At 41.0% G+C, this 18427-nt stretch overlaps 1 protein-coding gene across 2 annotated transcripts in view; it reads right to left on the minus strand.

Annotated features, from left to right (window-relative positions):
* Window positions 1–17259, minus strand: part of runx1 (RUNX family transcription factor 1) — a 238526-nt gene extending 221267 nt beyond the window's left edge. For both annotated transcript variants that reach the window (XM_063050442.1, XM_063050441.1), the window contains exons 1-2: window positions 17122–17259; window positions 16841–16942 (exon numbers count right to left, since the gene is read on the minus strand). In XM_063050442.1, coding sequence (XP_062906512.1) covers window positions 16841–16898 — 58 coding nt within the window. In that variant the 5' untranslated portion in view covers window positions 16899–16942; window positions 17122–17259. The remainder of the gene's footprint in view (window positions 1–16840; window positions 16943–17121) is intronic.
* Window positions 17260–18427: the final 1168 nt, after the last annotated feature.

Below are 18427 nucleotides of genomic sequence, written 5' to 3' on the forward strand. Positions count from 1 at the left end.
CCGAAATCCTGTCTGCCTACTACCCTGGACCCCCATCAATTTGCCTATCAGGTCAACAGAGGACGCCATCTCCACGGCACTCCACTCTGCCCTGACTCACCTGGACAGCCCCAGCTCTTACGTCAGAATGCTGTTCATTGACTTTAGTTCGGCATTCAATACTGTGATCCCCTCCAAGCTGATCACCAAACTTCGCCAGCTTGGTATCAGCTCATCCCTCTGCAATTGGACCTTGGACTTTCTGACTAACAGACTCCAATCAGTTAAGTTAGACAACCTCTCCTCCTCCACTCTCACCCTGAACACTGGCGTGCCTCAAGGCTATGTGCTGAGCCCTCTTCTGTACTCCCTTTTCACCTATGACTGCGTTCCTGTACATGGTTCTAACTCCATAATCGAGTTCGCAGATGACACCATGGTGTTTGGCCTGATCAGAGGGGATGACGAGATGGCCTACAGGGACAAGGTCCAGCACCTAGCCACGTGGTGTGCCAACAACAACCTGGCCCTTAACACCCAGGAGACCAAGGAGATCATTGTGGACTTCAGGCATGCTAGGAGCCACACTCCCGTCCCCATCTACATCAACAGAGCTGTAGTGGAGCGTGTATCAAGCATCAAATTCCTTGATGTCTACATTTCCGACGATCTCACCTGGTCCCTGAACTCCTCCATCTTCATCAAAAAGGCGCAACAATGCCTTTATTTCCTGCGGAGCATCAAGAAAGCTCACCTCTGTCGCAGGATACTGACGGACTTTTACTGCTGTACTATTGAGAGCATACTCACCAACTGCATCTCAGTGTGGTATGGCAATTGTTCCGTATCGGACCGCAAAGCACTCCAGCATGTGGTGGAAACTGCCCAGCAGATTATTGGCACCCAGTTGCCCACCATTGAGAACTTCTACCATAAACACTGCCTGGGCAGGGCGAAAAGCATTATCAAGGATGCATCTCCCTTTAACCATGGACTTTCTACTCTCCTCCCATCCGGTAGGCGCTACAGGAGCCTCCGCTCCCGCACCAGCAGGCACAGGAAGAGCTTCTTCCCTGAAGCTGTGACCCTGCTGAACCTCACATCACAGCGCTAAGCAGTATTGCACCCATATTGTACTGTCTCAGTACTTTTATATTTGTGTGCTGTAGCACTTACTTTTTATTCGCAGTTATTTTGTAAATAACACTATTCTTTGCATTTCTGGTCAGATGCGAACTGCATTTCATTGGCTTTGTATCTGTACTCGGCACAATGACAATAAAGTTGAATCTAATCTAATCTAATATTTTAACTGATGTTTTGAGCAGGCGTTCCCAACCTGGGATCCATGGACACCATGCTCAATGGTGTAGGTCCATGGCACAAGAAAGGTTGGGATTCCCTGGTTTAAAGCATCATGCCTTTGCTATTAAGAGCCAACTCAGTGGATGAAGCATGGCTGCCAGAGGACAAAAACATCTTTTCATTGTGCGATCAAGAATAAATAAGATAAATTTAGGCCTTTTCTATCCTGATCTCCTCCCTTCCCATTCGTATCATAATAGTGAGTTGCTTGCTTTTAAAATGCAATTTTTATTGTATTCCCAAATTGAGACACAAACTATAATGTTCAGCACACTCACAATGTTACATCAAAAGCTTTCTAGTACCGTCGTCTGATCTCAGAGTGCACTGGAAGGCAACAGACATAACCTTTGCTACATATTTAATCTTTATGTTCTTCTTGACTATGCAGTGCACACTAAAATCACATATGTTTTGTACATTTAATAATCTCTTAGATAGGCATATGGATGATAGATAAATGGAGGACTGTGTAGGAGGAGAGGGAGTAAGTTAAGTTGATGGCACAACATCGTGGGATGAAAGGCCTGCATCGTGCTGTAAAGTTCTATGTTCTACAGCTTTTTTAATGTCATAAAACTCCCTAAGATAATTGACAGCTCCAGTGCATCATTACAAATAAACTTACACTGCGCCAATACAGGGAAGGCTAGAAAAGATGATGAAAAGAATTGTCAAATACGTAGGCTGAAGGAGTGCTTTAAAGGGAAGGAGATAAAGATGTGAAGAGGTTTTGTGAAGGATTTCATCAGTTTAGGTTCCTGGTAACTACCAACATAGCCGCTAATGGTGGAACTAAGACCATTGGGGTGCTTGGGACTGAAGTAATGCAGAGTTCTTAAGACTTGGAGGCTGGAAGAGATTTCAGAGAAGATCACAATCATTCACTGAAAGACCAAGGAAAATGATTCTATCATAATTGTCATGTTCTGTGTTCAAAACAAACCGTTGCTGTGCTTAGAATCATTCAGATTGACAGAATCACTGAATCAGCATTGAAAAAGGCTCTTTGGCTCCCAGAGTGTGTGTCAACCTATGTAGTTTTTTTTAATTGATTCTGTGGTACTTTTCCATTCTACTGTGAATGCCTGCAAGAAAGTGAATCTCAAGGTAGTATATGGTGACATATATGTACTGTGATGATAAAATTACTCTGAGTTTGAACTCTAAAGTGCCTATTTACAGTAATTGCATTTTGTCCTCCACCCATGTCCAGCAATCCTGTCCAATTTGACCGCTCACCTACACACAAGGGGCAATCTGCTGCTGGCTGATTAACCTACCAACCCACATCTTTGGAATGTGGGAGGAAACCAGTATACCCCGAGGAAACCCGTATGGTCACAGGGAAACTGTGCAAACATCGCAGTCAGAATTGAACCAGCTCACCAGAACTGTGAAGCAGCAGTGCCAGCGGTTGTGCCAGTGTCCAGTTCTCCCCTGTAACTGCAACAACACATCTGCTTGGGAGACAGGTGATGATGCTACATCAAGTATGGAGTTTCTCCAAGATGGGTATTCAGTCATTCACAACCACAATGATCTGTCCAATATCTACCCCTCAATTAGCATCATGAAATCCAAATGTGTACAGTACTGTGCAAAAGTCTTGGGCACCTTAGATTTTTTAAAATATAGTTTCTGATGCTATGATCTTCACAGAGCCCTGATCTCAACATCATTGAGGCTGTCTGGGATTATCTGGACAAAAAGAAGCAAATGAGACAGCCAAATTCTGTAGAAGGACAATGGCAAGTTCTCCACGATGCTTGGAACAACTTGCCAGCTGATTTTGTTATAAAACCGCACAACAACGTACCTAAGAGAATTGATGTAGCTTTAATGACAAATGCTGGTCACACCAGTATAGATCTGATTTTGTTTTTTTCCCTATAGTACTTTTTGCTATTTAGAAACTTTTCATTTCATTATTTCTGAAAGCATCTTTGCTTTACAGAATGTTTTCACATGTGCTTAAGACTTTTGCACAGTCCTGTATGACCTTAATATTCCTGTTAAGTATGCAGTTTGGTTTCAGCCTCTGTTGATGCTCATATTGGACAAGGTTATTTGGTATACTTGTTGGTGCTTTCCCGCATTCATTGCTACCTACTGTACAGCGTGTTTAGCCTCAAGCAAGAGATTAAACTTCTGTCCCTTCATCTGGGTGGTATTGCATTGTAAATGTTGGATTTAATAGGCATAAATGCACTATTGTTACCCATGTTATGCCAGTGACAACTCTACAGAACTAGTTCACTGAGACAAGCTGAGGCCATGATAGGCACTGTGTACACAATTTTTAAAATTGCTTTTTCTTCATGAGTAATCTAACTGGAGATTTCCAAACCAGGACATAGACCGATCTTTAAAAGGGAAGTTCAATTTACAGTCCTTTTAATCCCATGCTCTTTGCATTAGAAGCTTTTCTAAATAGGAGGTTAATTTCTGTGAGCTGGTGTTCGTAGCAGAATTAGAATCAGGTTTATTATCACTGACGTATGTCATGAATTTTGTTGTTTCGTGGCAGCAGTACAATAGAAGATACATTTACGATAAATTACGATAAAAGTATATAGTGCAAAAGACAAACAGTGAAGAAGTGTTCATGGACCATTCAGAAATCTGACGGCAGTGTGGAAGTTTCTAAATCGTTGAGTGAGTCTTGAGGCTCTTGTATCTCCTCTCTGATGGTAGTAGTGAGAGGAGGGCATGTCTCATGTGCTGTGGTCCTTAATGAAGGGTACAGCCTTCTTGAAGTAAAGCATTTTAGAAGATGTCCTTGATGGTGCGGAGGCCTGTTCCCATGAAGAACTCGAGAGATTTTACAGATGCTGGAAATTCAGTGCTATACACACAAAATGCTGTAGGCACTCAGCAGATCAAACGGTATCTATGGAAATGAATAAACGGTTTACGTTTTGGGTCGAGACCCTTCGTCAGGACTCAGCCCGTAACTTCGAAAGTTTATTCATTTCCATAGATGCTGTCTGAACTGCTGAGTTCCTACAGCATCCTGTATGTACTCCCAACCGTTGGAACTGGCTGAATCTAAACTCTCTGCAGGCTCTTGCCATCATCGTGCTTTGGAGCCTCTGTATCCGGTGGTGACACAACCTTCCAGAATGCTGTCCATGGAGCATGTCTAGAAATTTGCTAGAGTCTTTGGTGACATACCAAGATCAGCTCAAACTCCTAATGAAGTATGGCCGTTGGCTATACCTTCTTCATGATAGCGTCAGTTTGTTGGGCCCAAGGCAGATCCTCTAAGATGTCAATCCCCACACTGCTCACTCCTTCCACCGCTAACCCCTCAGTGAGAGCACATGTGTGTGCACGTGGAGAAACTGATCGCTCTCCAAATTCTCCAACCGTTGAAAGATTATGAGGGTTGCAAGGGCTTGGTTTCCGCCCTTTAACTTTCACTCAGTTCAATCTTTCTCACCAAGAACACAGTGGAAAATCTTACCTCTCTGTTTTAGGGCAAACATAGTCAGCGTCCAGTTTTGCTGATTCCTCGACAACAGTGGAAAATCTCACACCAACTTCTAGCAACACTTATGCCCACAACTCAAGCCATGGTTTATCTTGTGTAATCTATAACAGGGCAATCCCTGGCAATTCTACTTAACTGTGAAATGTTTGGTCCACTATGTTAAAATATATAGTGCAAAAGACAAACAGTGAGGAAGTGTTCGTGGACCATTCAGAAATCTGATGGCAGTGTGGAAGTTCCTAAATTGTTGAGTGAGTCTTTAGGCTCTTGTATCTCCTCTCTGATGGTAGTAATGAGAAGAGGGCATGTCTCAGGTGCTGGGGTCTTTAATGAACGGTACAGCCTTCTCGAAGCAAAGCGTTTTAGAAGGTATCCTTGATGCCTGTTCCCATGACGAACACTCTTCCACTTAGATATGCTGAATTATCACCTGTGCAAAATACTGCTGCACATTGTGAGAGAGGTAATTGGAGAGGGAAATGGATTAAGGACAATTAACTTCTACTAAAGAAATGTATTAAGCAGGATTTTATAAAATCTAATTGCATCAGTTAAAGACCCACAAAACTATACAGCCTCTTTCATGATATCACTTCTGTACTCTGTAAGGAATATTCTTTTGACACTTGCAACTACAATAATAGTGGCTGGTGCTGGGTCTGAACAGCTGTAATGAACAGCTTGTGACACTGCTAGAATGGAAGCACACCTAGGAAACTGAGAAGTATGAGCCTTTATACAATACCATCCAGCCAGCAAGCTGCGTGAAACCTGACTCCTCACAAAGCACAAAGGAATTTTTATTCACAGGATTTCATAGCCGGGGGAACATTAAAAGGAAGGTGTTTTAGTAGATGCTGTAAGGGTCGTGCAAGTATATAAAAAAATTTACAATAACCGCAGAGACTGGCCTTTGTATTAGGTTTAGGTTTGAGTGTAGTTAACACTTTTTTAAATGAGTGGCTGAGGTAGGTTTGATGCTTCTTGAAACAGGATCTAATTGTACGTACTACTTAGAATAAGTACCTGACAATAGTTTAGGTAGCAAGAAGGTTGAAGAAGAGTTTCGTAGTAACTATTCGTAAACAGTAGCTGAACACTCAATTCACTTATATCATGTTCCCCTGTTAGTTTAATGCAGGCACTGATGATTACTTGCAATGGTTTGGTGCCTCTACTCAGTAGACAAAGGGACACCATTCTATACAACAGTGAGGAATGTCATTACGGTAGCATAGTGATTAGCGTGGCATTATTACAGTTCGGGTGTTGGATTTTGGAGCTCAATTCCAACATCTGTGAGGAGTCTGTAAATTCTCCCCATGGAATGCATGGGTTTTCTCCTGGTATTCTGGTTTCCTCCCACAGTTCAAAGACTACAGGTTAGTAGGTTAATTGGTCATTGTAAATTGTCCCGTGATTAGGCTAAGGTTATATAGAGGGCTGCTGGGTGGCACAGTTTGAAGAGTCAGAAGAGCCTGTTCCAGGCTGTTTTCAAATAAATTAATTATTTAACTGTTACACATCCAGCAATGCCACCAAAGGTAACTTCTGGGCTCATATGCTAAATCTGAATATGGGACTGTGGGAATAATATTGATCCCTCAGTTTGGTCTAACATATGTTTCCAAACATGATTCTTTTAATATTAAATACAAACATAAAATATTGGAAACAAAGCATGCCTGGTGGAGCCAATAGGCAAAAGGAATGTTAGAACCAGAACCTTTCCAATTCTCTCTGTCAAGGTCACTTGACCTGTTGTGACTTTCTTGCCTTTACATTGGTTAAAGCTCTTCAGCCAAATACACTGAGGTACAGTCTTTCAAAAGGAAGTACAGAAGTACCTAATTTACATATATTTCCATGGGCCCATCCTTTCTTCAGAACAACTTGGGGATAGTGAATAATGCAGCTGTTAGAGCTGCTGCCTCACAGCTTCAGTGACATAGGTTCAGTCCTGACTCCCGGAGCGCAGAATTTGCACTTTCTCTCTGTGTGTTTGCTCTGTGTGCATCTGCTTCCTTCCCCAAAGATATGCAAGCCTGTAAGTTAATTGTCCAGTGAAAATCGCTTCTTGTGTACGTGTAGATGAATGGCAAAATCGGAGGGGGAGGATGAAGGAAAAAAACTCCACTTGCATAACAGTTACTTAGCAGTTGCTGAAAATTTGGTGAGTTAGGGGCCTCTTTCAATCCTGTATGAATCCATGGTTCAACAGTGGAAAAAGTCACTGAATTATTGTAGGAAACAGTTCTACAGATAGCAGGATCCCACAAACAAATGAGCTGAGGAGTATGAACTGGCCAGCACTTAGTAGCTTCTTGACCAATCATCATGAGTTCTTCCAACAACTATTGGGCAAACATTTAGGGCATTGACTTAATATTTTTGACTGAATATTTATTGGAAGGTCCATATGGAATGGACATGGAGAGGGTATTTCCAATATGGTAGAGTCTAGGATCAGAGGGCACAGCCTTAGAAGGACAAGTACAGGAAAATCTGCAGATGCTGGAGATCCACTCTAGATTTTCTCAAAAACCAGATTTTCTCATGGTTGTGACTTGTGTGTGTTACTTAGAATAGAAGGACATTACTTTGGAACAGAGATGAGGAGGAATATCTTTAGTAAGAAAGCAGTAAATCTGTGGAATTCATTGTCATCGATGGCTCTGGAGGTCACGTCATTGGCTATATTTAAAGCAGAGGTTGGTAGGTTTTTGATTATTAAGGGCATCAAAGTTATGGGGAGAGGGCAGGAGAATGGAGTTTAGAGGGAAAATAAATTAGCCATGATCAAGTGGTGGATCAGACTCAATGGGTCAAATGGTTTAATTCTGTTCCCATGTATTCTGGTCTGATACCTCATCTAAAGAATGGAACTGAATTTCAAATCTGGGAGTAAATCGTGATGCTGCTCTCATGTAGTTTAGCATCGCACATTGGAGATGAAGTCTTTGGCAGGAAACACTGGTAGTGCAGGTTTCCCACTGTACTCTTCTGGAGTTTCAGCCGGCACATTTTGTTTGAGCCCCAATGAGACTCTGAATTCACAAACTCCTGAAGCGAGAAGAGTACCGACAAGCTTCACTTGATGTCGCAGTGGCTTCCCTGACTGTAACTGCTTAATTATTGGTATCAATGGATGTGAATGCCTTGAGGCTTCCATAAGTGACAGCCATTTCCCAAGTCTAGTTTTACACATGGATGAACTATTTTCTGTCAGATGCTGACAGGTCTGGAGCATCTCGTATTGTATATTGAAGCTGGCAGATCCCTTTCCTTCTGAATGTGACTTTGAAATGGAGCATACCATGTTCCGCCTAGGTATTACTCAGCCTCTGCATATTTGCATAATCGATACAGCATTGTACAGATTCCATTCTTATTTACATTTTGGGCAGGGATACAAAGACAAATTTATTGCAACTGTTTTTGAATACTGGCCTCAGGACGGTCTTGATTGACAAGTTTGGAAAGGAACTGCCTTCATTGGTGTTAATATTTAGACACAACTTCAAACCACTGTCTCTGAATTTAAACATACTGAACTCATTGGAAACTTATTGCGCACACTGTTATCATAAATGAAACTTTCATTTTAAATCCTTAAATTTGTCCCAATCTACTCTACCAACATCATTCTGGACTGATTGGGATGGGTTTTTTAATAAAGAGCCATTAAATACTAAGAAGATACTTGAATTTCTTTCCATTTTGTAATTCAGCCATTTTCATTGCTGGGACAGTGAGGTCGAGGGTGTGGTGTGGAATAGATATTGTGGGGTAGACAACATAGATGTGGCCAAAGGTAAATTAATGCTATGCATGAAGACAAGATTTTCTGCAGACACTGGAATTCCAGAGTGACACAAACAAAATGCTAGAGGAACTCAGCACGTCAGGAAGCACCTATGGAAAGGAATAAACAGCAGAGATGTTTCGGGCTGACACCCATCGTCAGGAATGAACTGTTAATGTTATACATATTGTTGTCGAAGGTCTGTGTAACCTGCCTCATTCACTGAGATGATTAAACTCAAAGGCTCCAAGAGTTACATTTTTGTTTTTAATTCTGAAAATCAGTATTATCCTTTCAAAGTCACTCCTTTAAGACGACAGTGATGGTATTGGGGACTGAGTTTAGAAAGTCCTTAGCAAGAACTAAATAAATCAGCAAAAAAAAACAGGGAAGATTTCATCTGGGTAGGTGTAGACTACCAAATGGAAACTGGAACCAGGAGGAGTCTGTAAACTGTCTTGAAACTGCTCAGGTTATAGTTAAAACAGTTTTGATTATATTCTCTGACTAGGATGAGAAACAACTACAAGGCAAAATGGGCAGGAGATATGTCCATCATGAAGTAGGAAGAAGCTGCACAATATTAAAATGATTAAGAACTTCAACCGAATTTTCCACAATTATAACTTCAGAAATACTGCAATTATCATTCAGAGACCTGGAGTAGTGAGGAAGAGCCATTCAAAACACTACTGGACCAACTGTGAAATTTAAATACATTGAAATAAACCAATCCTAAATTACGGAACTAATATTCACGAAATTGCTGTAAAGGTCCAGCTGTTTAAGGGAAGAAACCATAAGAGCATAAGAGTGGCCATTGCTTCCAAAAAATAAGTTAGAATGCTGAGAAGATGCCTCAGCCATGCCTGGACCCATTGCAATTTGCCTGTCGTCACAATAGGTCAACAATAGATGCAATCTCAATGGCTCGCCACACTGCTTTAGACCACCTGGACAACACAAACACCTTCATCGACTATAGTTTAGCATTTAATACCATCATTCCCACAATCCTGACTGAGAGGTTGCAGAACCTGGGCCTCTGTACCCCCCTCTGCAATAGGATCCTCGACTTCCTAACTGGAAGACCGCAACCTGTGTGGATTGGTGATAACATATCCTCATCGTTAACGATCAACACTGGCACACCTCAGGACTGCTCCACTCTCTCTATACCCATGACTGTGTGGTTAGGCATAGCTCAAATACCATCTATAAATTTGCTGATGATACAACCATTATTGGTAGAATCTCAGGTGGTGATGAGAGGGCATTCAGGAGTGAGATTTGCCAACTAGTGGAGTGGTGCCACAGCAACGACCTGGCACTCTATGTCAGTAAGATGAAAGAGCTGATTGTGGACTTCAGGAAGGGTAAGTCGAAGGAACACATACCGATCCTCATAGAGTGATCAGAAGTGGAGAGAGTGAGCAGCTTCAAGTTCCTGGGTGTCAAGATCTCTGAGGGTCTAATCTGGTCCCAACATATCGATGCAGTTATAAAGAAGGCTAAGACAGCAGATATACTTTATTAGAGGGTTTGAAGAGATTTGGCATGTCAACAAATACACTCAAAAACTTATATAGTTGTACCATGAAGAACATTCTGACAGGCTGCATCACTGTCTGGTATGGAGGGGCTACTGCACAGGACCGAAAGAAGCTACAGAAGATTGTAAATCTAGTCAGCTCCATCTTGGGTACTAGCCTACAAAGTACCCAGGACATCTTTAGGAAGCAGTGTCTCAGTGTCTCAGAAAGGCAGTGTCCATTATTAAGGACCTCCAGCACCCAGGGCATGCCCTTTTCTCACTGTTACCATCAGGTAGGAGGTACAGAAGCCTGAAGGCACACACTCAGTGATTCATGAACAGCTTCTTCCCCTGTGCCATCCAATTCCTAAATGGCCATTGAATCTTTGGACATTATCTCAATTTTTTTTAAAGTATACAGTATTTCTGTTTTTGCACGTTTTTTAAACCTATTCAATACATGTAATTGATTTACTTGTTTATTTATTATTATTTTTATTTTACTTATTATTATTATTTTTTCTCTGCTAGATTATGTACTGCATTGAGCTGCTGCTGCTAAGTTAACAAATTTCATGCCACATGCAGGTGATAATAAACCTGATTCTGATTCTGAAATATGGGCCCAAGGGCCAAATGATCCATTTCTAAACCTTAGTATAATGTAAATGTTATCTATTGTAGAATCATTGACAAAATAGTTCTTTTACGGGGGCAGGGGGAGGGAACTGATGTGTTACAATATTCCCTAATAGATTAAATGAGAGTGAGAGTTGAAATTGGTTATTGTATTATCTCTTTAGCTTCCTACTGAATATTATACAAATAGTTATAGCCACCATTTCAATTTTGCCTTGTTTTCTTTTATAACTGATTTTCTTATTCTTGTTCTCTTAGGTTTCCTCATGTTGTTTGCATTTCTATTTCCCCAGGTCAAAAGTTTTTGTCAACACCTGTTAAGTCACTCCTTGTGTTTTGGGAAAAGCACAACAGGCAGTGGGAGAAAATCAACAAAAAATTTTTCATTGACAGGGAAGGCACAATTTGGATAGAACAGAAAAACCAGCAGGGCAGCTTCACTACGGGAACCTGGAGAACAATGGAGTTACTTCACAGTCGTGAGATCCAAAACCAATTTGCAGTGAGGAGTATTTAACACTGAATGTATTTCAGGAGACTGCCTCCTTGCATGGTTCAAGATTACACTAACAACATTGCAAAGCTGACCCAGTGATACTGGTCGAAGAACAAATGACGATTTGGACATATAACTTGGAATATTACAGCACAGAACAACCCAAAATGTTGTGCCAGCCTTTTAATATTCTCCAAGATCAATCTAACCCTTCACTCCTAATTAGGCCTCCATTTTTCATTCATTCATGTCTTAAATGTCCCTAATGTTGTCAGCCTCTACCACCAACTCCTGGCAGTGTGTTCCACACACTTGCCACTCCATATAAAAAATGTAATTTTAATATTTCCCCCTTATACTCTGCTCCCATCACCTTAAAATTATGCTCTCATATGTTAGCCATTGCAGCCTTAGGAAAATGAATTGACTTTATTGAATTGAATTGACTTCATTTATCTTACATCCTTCACATACATGAGGTGTAAAAATCTTTACGTTACGTCTCCATCAAAATGTGCAATGTGCAATCATAGTAATGTATAATAAATAGAACAGTCAATGTAATATAGAGTACACTCAAATCAGCGTGAGTTCATCAGTCTGATGGTCTGGTGGAAGAAGCTGTCCCGGAGCCTGTTGGTCCTGGCTTTTATGCAGCTGGAATAGATTGTGGTTGGGATGGCCTGGGTCCCCAATGATCCTACAGGCCCTTTTTACACACCTGTCCTCGTAAATGTCCTGAATCATGGGAAGCTCACAACTACAGATGTGCTGGGCTGTCTGCACCACTCTCTGCAGAATCCTGCGATTAAGGGAGGTACAGTTCCCATATCAGGCAGTGATGCAGCCAGTCAGGATGCTCTCAATTGTGCCCCTGTAGAAAGTTTTTAGGATTTGGGGGCCCATACCAAACTTCCTCAACCGTCTGAGGTGAAAGAGGTGCTGTTGTGCCTTTTTCACCAGACAGCTGGTGTGTACAGACGACATGAGGCCCTTAGTGAAGTGGATGGCTGTGGCTGTCCAGTCTAAAGTAGTAAAGTAAAATATATATTCCTTACTCTCCATTCAAACAGTGCAGTGGGATGTTTTACGCCCACAAGTGGGAGAAGAGTGCAGAAGACCCTAGATAACATCTGAAAGACGGCAAGTGCGCACCAACTCAGAACTGGCCTTCACTTTGGACTTGTTCATTCATTCACTCTCATTCGAAATGAAGAGTGGTCAGGACTTCCATTCAGAATGAGAGTGCTGCCCACGGCTGGCACCAAGTTATAGACAGGGGGTGCAGGAAGCCAGTTGCAAAAGTTGGAAACACAAATACCTGCTTCAGGAATTAGTCAGCTCCAGCACATGCCGAAAGCTTTAAGGAGTATGGTGTCTTGATTCAAATAAAGCTGCCTCAAATTTCCCTTGGGCTATCCACCTCCACATGAAATAATACAAGTTTGCACTTCTGAATTAGCATATTACTATTGGAAAACCATATGGTGGGAGAGGATTAACAAATTAGTAACCATTCCTTAAAAGCCGAACAGAACTTGACTGTGTTTCTGTTTGATTAAGTGTCCATGCTTCACATTCAGTTCTAGAATTAGAAAGCTAATATAATCCAGTTTACATCAGCATCTGTAGTGTGCAACCACAGCCCTTTTCCATAGGCTCCTGGTGATGACAAAACACCCATAAAGCAATACAGGAAATCCAAGATGCCTTCATATAGGTGCCATGTGCATATCCATAACTATAAACAAGGCTCAAGGTCACATAGGATCCTGACAGATAATGGTTATGGCTATGTGGATTTAGACAAAGTGATTCCATTCGGATGGTACCCATGACTTCAGACTCTACCCTACAAGAGCACTGTAAAACAAGAGAACTAGCTCTGTGTGGACTGCTGGAACACACGGTCGGTGCAGAAAAATGACTTGAAGTCCTCCTTTGGTAGTAACATGAACTGATCCATTATTATCCTTGTTTTGAAGAGTCTCCCAAATATTATTTATGAAAAATGTTCAGATTTTTTAGCACGAGTTACATATTGAGGATGGGGTCCCTCACGATGTGTGCAGCCATGGAGCTAACACTAGCGGTGATTCTGTTGCACACCACAAGAAGCTGTTAGTTTACCCCAAAGGACATGGAGAGACTAGCCAACTTGTTTACCTCAGAAGGGCGTGGGTTAATGTGTACAGAAGCACAGAACAGTGTCAGCAATGTTTCCGACCAATGAGGGGATAAAATCTTACTAAATGAGTTCATTGACTCAATCACACATCAAAATGAGTTCAGGCAACTGTTTACCACCACCCAGCTCTAAATTACAGGGTAATCTCAACATGTTATTACTTCTCAGTGCTGCGATATAACATTTTTCAATTAAATCATTTGGATATATACAATCTAGTTACTAAACAAAAGTTAAACTTGGTACAGGTTGTGGTGTTTGGGCTGTAAGTCAGGTTCTTAGCCAATGTTTTTGGCCAATATTTGTCCCTCAAGTCAGCCTGAAGTCAAATTTATCGCTACCTCATTGTGGCACCCAGCGGACAACAAAGTTTTCTGCAGTGGTTTTGTGCGTGGGGTATATTTCAGAGGTTGTGCTTTGGCTGAAGAATGCTTTAGGTTTTCTTGAAGCTGAGAACGGCGCTCTATAAATGCACAATTTCCCTGCCATTGCAGCATTTTGGGCGAACATAAGAGTCCTTTATAGCACAGTTGGCATGACATGTGTGTGTGTAAACATATTTCCTGGAGGGTAACTGTTTATTATACTAAGTAATTTAATGTTCCTTGAGTAAATATTGTAGAGATAGCAGTTTTGAGAAGAATTAATTTAATCCTATATTCCTCTTTTCAATTTCCTGTGCACTGATGGCTTGCAACTTAATCATTTTTCTGATGCCAGTGATTGGAAAGTAAGTTAATTCACAAAAATAAGGCATCTGTTTTTACTAATTCTGACTGGTGTTTGTGCCATGGAATTGTACAATCCTGGTATAGTTTCTAAGTGTACATATGATCTTAAACGAGTCAGTCTCACTCAGCCCAAACCTCCTCGTCTGCGCTCATTCCACAGCCTGAAGTTATTCAGATTATGAAGTGTCTCACTGTTAGTGAAGTACCTGCATGGATCCCCTTAGAAGTTGCCAGCACATCATTTGGTCGTATCATGAGGCAGGGTGGATGCAATGAGAGCAGCATTTATTGAAGCCCAGGGTTTAAGTCATCAGTGCCAGGAAAACTGCTCAGGAGGAGGACTCCAGTTGATTTGATCTTGTCCATTTAGAATCGATGGTTAAGTTTGAGACAACTGAAGCCTTTGATCCAGGTATGTATCAGCTTCTGGACAACTTTTTGAATCCAGGCCCCTTCCATATTGCAACTGATTGTGGATATTTTAGGGGACATTCAAAAGAGATGGGATTTCCTCCTTGCTATCCTGCTCAAAATTTGTCCCTAGTGCAAAACTAATAAAACAGGTTAGTTGTCTGTGATGCCTCACTGATCACAGATTGGTTCCTGAATTACACTACACTGAAGCTCTTCCAAAGGCCTTCATTGTCTGCAAAGAGCTTTGCCATGCCTTCAGGTTCTGCCCGTGACTTCAGAAACTCAAAACTTTATTGAAAGCTTGTCTGTGAAGTTTACAAACTTAAAGGTTTACAAGGCATTGGGAAAGCTCTGCTTGAACACAGGGCAGCATTGAATGAAATATTACCTGCACAATTAGGTATTTACTGAATAGGATTAATGTTTAAACTCACTGTAAACTGAAAACATCCGTCCTCTTGGGGCGCAATGTTTCATCGGAAGGTGTGACTTCAGCAGTTTCCTTGTCGAAGAGCATAAGGGATAACCTGGTGTGGTATGATAGAAAAGACCCATATCCTTTGTGGTGTACCACACTCAATTCATGTGTCAGCTTTCTTCTAGTGTTTTCTGAGAATAGAACAATTGCTTTTTTTTCCTCCTTTCTCATTTTTAACATGGTATCGTGCTGCAAGAATTATGGATTTCCTTCTGAGAGAACTGCACAACCTGATAAAGTGAAATATATGGGACGAGAAGTGCATGTTATTTCCCTGCTGCCAACAATTTGGGGCAATAAATTTCAGCAGTGTTTTTGCAGAAAAGGGATGAGAGAGGCACCCGAGATGTTTCTGTCGACCGGGCCGTGCAGAGCTTGGAGAAAACTGCAGCAGAAGCAAATTGCCTACAGACGTGATTATTTATCTAGCGTGCATGAGTCTGGGAGGTATTCTGTTTCTGCCTCATATCTCAAAGCTGACCAGAGTCCAGTGAACAAGCAACAGAAAAGGGGAAGCCAATCCAAAAAAACAAGTTTATCACAAATACCAATGGATTAAATATGCTGGTTTCGTTCTTAACTTTCTGAGTGTATTCAGTATGACTCCATACCAATGCAACTTGCTTACGGTAATTATTACTTTTTCTTGATTTACTCATCTATCAGGAAGACCAGTCAATGGTAATCTAGCTCCTTTATGCTTTTTCTTTTGCTTATACTTAGCTCCAGTGTGCTGGGTTAAAAATGGCGCCTTAACTAATGTCCATAACTTCTGAACTGTTCAGCCGACCGTGCCCCAGCTGCCTGCATTCTGCAGAAGTGAAGCCCGATTATTTATACATTGCTTTTTATTACCTTATCAAACTTGTAAATATTTCCTCTACAAGTTTTCCTGTTGATACAGTGGGAAACAAAACAAGGAAAAAAAAGGCAACTTGAATCCAGGAAGGTCCTTCTCATTATTTGAAGAATATTGCTTCCTCTGGCTGCTAACAACTCTGAGGAAGCAGTCGTTCAGTGAGCCTGGGGAGTTATTAGTAAGGCTGAACAGAGACTGTGGCCAATCAACAGAGCTGAATGATGCTGTAGGAATGCACAAATCATCCAACTACCATGAGTCGATAATAGAAAATTTCTCCCTTTCCATACAAATCCTACTGAAAGCTTGAGAAGTGATAAAAGACTTAGCAACAGTTTAGAAAGAGAAATATCCATACTTGCTTCAGGCGAGTCGCTCATGCATCATTCACTCTGCTTTCCTAAATGATTTTTTTTTTTTGCAAAACACCCGACAACTGCTTTTGACTCGCAGTGACATAAGTTTCCAAACGTGTATCTTGTCCTTCTGTTTCCGTACCGGCATGGGTGACTAACTCAGTGTTTTCAAAATTGCTTATCCAAAGCGTTCAGTCTTTCTTTAGTCAGCCCTAAAGAGTGCAAATTTGCCTCACACAAACCATTAGGCAAGCCTCACATCATGTTGTGCAATATGTAGCTCAAAGCAAACCATTTTATTACTTCAGGAATGCATTTTTAAACTGGAGAAAATTTGGAGCCACAAATAAAAACGTGTAAAATATGTTAAGCATCAGCTATGAACTCAGTAGCCTGTCATCAGGCAACCACAAAACAACAGCATCTTTTCTGCATTTTGCTTTGGAGGACTTTCTCAACATTCACCATGAATAGAATCATTTTTAAACACTGGTGCTTACCTCTCATGAAGCATTGTTGATATGAAGGAAATGACTCAAATATGCTGTTCGAAGCCATGGTGTCCAGTGAAGTTGTCCTAACAGGCTGCACAGGTCTCCCACCTTTTCAAAGCAAAACCAACAAAGTTTAAGAGTCGCACTCTCCACTGCACCATTCATCTCTGGCAGTTTCCTTTTACCTTATCACATAGCTTCTGCAGCACTGCAAACAACACGATAAGGTACTTTTTGAGGTCTGAAATGTAAAAATAGTGGATTGGTTGTGGTTAGATGATGCTTACCACTGTACGAAATGCTTGGCACTCTGTGGTTTAAATCAGAATGAGTTGCTGTTTGCTGACCAATATCCCGGACCCACTGTTGTGTGACTGGTCTGCACCCAACTTGTGGTTCTGTGGTTGTTTATGAGGCCCAAAGAGTTTCACACAACCAAAATTACAAATTTAACTGTTCCCTTTTGACAATTCAACCTAATTGGCTGTCACTGATCATGTGTCCTGTGTGATGTCGCCTTTTTTTCTTATTGTAGATTGCCCTTCCCGCCCCACCTGCCCTCCCCCTGGCAGAGGCTAGAGTTTGCAAAACTGACTCATAGACTCTTTTTGCTTATTATGCAAATAGAATGTTATGATTTTGTACAAAGAGCCTGTGTTACTTTAAGAGCTGTTTTAATCTGCCATTAAACTTTCCCTACAACTTTCATTTTCCTTATACACTCTAGAAAGAAAAAGAGAGCTGAGATATTGATACTCCATTTTATTATCTTGCTCTATATATCCAAAAGAATTTCTTTATGCAGGATAAAATAAATAAGATCTTGTGGCAACTTTGATTTAGTCCCGTACAGAATAAGGTTCAAACTTTCAATTTAGGGGATTTTAGTACACAATTATTTTATCCCTCAATCATTAAGGAACTGCAGATTTTTGTTTTTACTTGTTGAAATACAAGACTTTACATTTTCAATAACTATTTAATTTAACGTTAAAAAAAATGAAGTGTGAATCACAGGTGATACCCAGAACTTCCCCTACTCATACCTGAGACTGACCATTAGATGAGGAAGATCAGGTTTGTCTACAATGTCTCCCCACAGTTGAATTACCTGCCTGGCTTTAACCCACCTGAAGAGTAGGCAAAGTACCAAAGATAATCTGGCACTGATAGAGGTAGCAAACTGGGAAAAAAATAAACTTTATGACATTTAAACCATACAATCAGTTTAATTGATGCATTATCTAGCCCATAAGTGATTTCAGAATAGAATACCTCGATATTAAAATTACTCAGTTAAATTAAGGGTTTCAGCCAAGTTCAAGAGTGTTTAGAGACTCACCTTGGAATAGGGTACCACCGGTAACTGTAGCAGCACAACGTCCTGATCCAAGCAGTTATTTATAAAAGCAAATATATTTTGTGCCTTTATATTCTAATTGCAGTCCATAGATTTGAAAGGCAGGTCAATATTCTGCGTCGGTAAAAGGCGCATTATTCTTATCATAAGCTTACACCGCCTTTTTTTTCAATCAGACAATGCAAATGTTTGGGACTCCTAATTGATAGGTTGGAGTAGGACTGGTTGTATAA

Source organism: Mobula hypostoma, chromosome 6 (genome assembly GCF_963921235.1).
Source record: "Mobula hypostoma chromosome 6, sMobHyp1.1, whole genome shotgun sequence".
NCBI lineage: Eukaryota > Metazoa > Chordata > Chondrichthyes > Myliobatiformes > Myliobatidae > Mobula > Mobula hypostoma.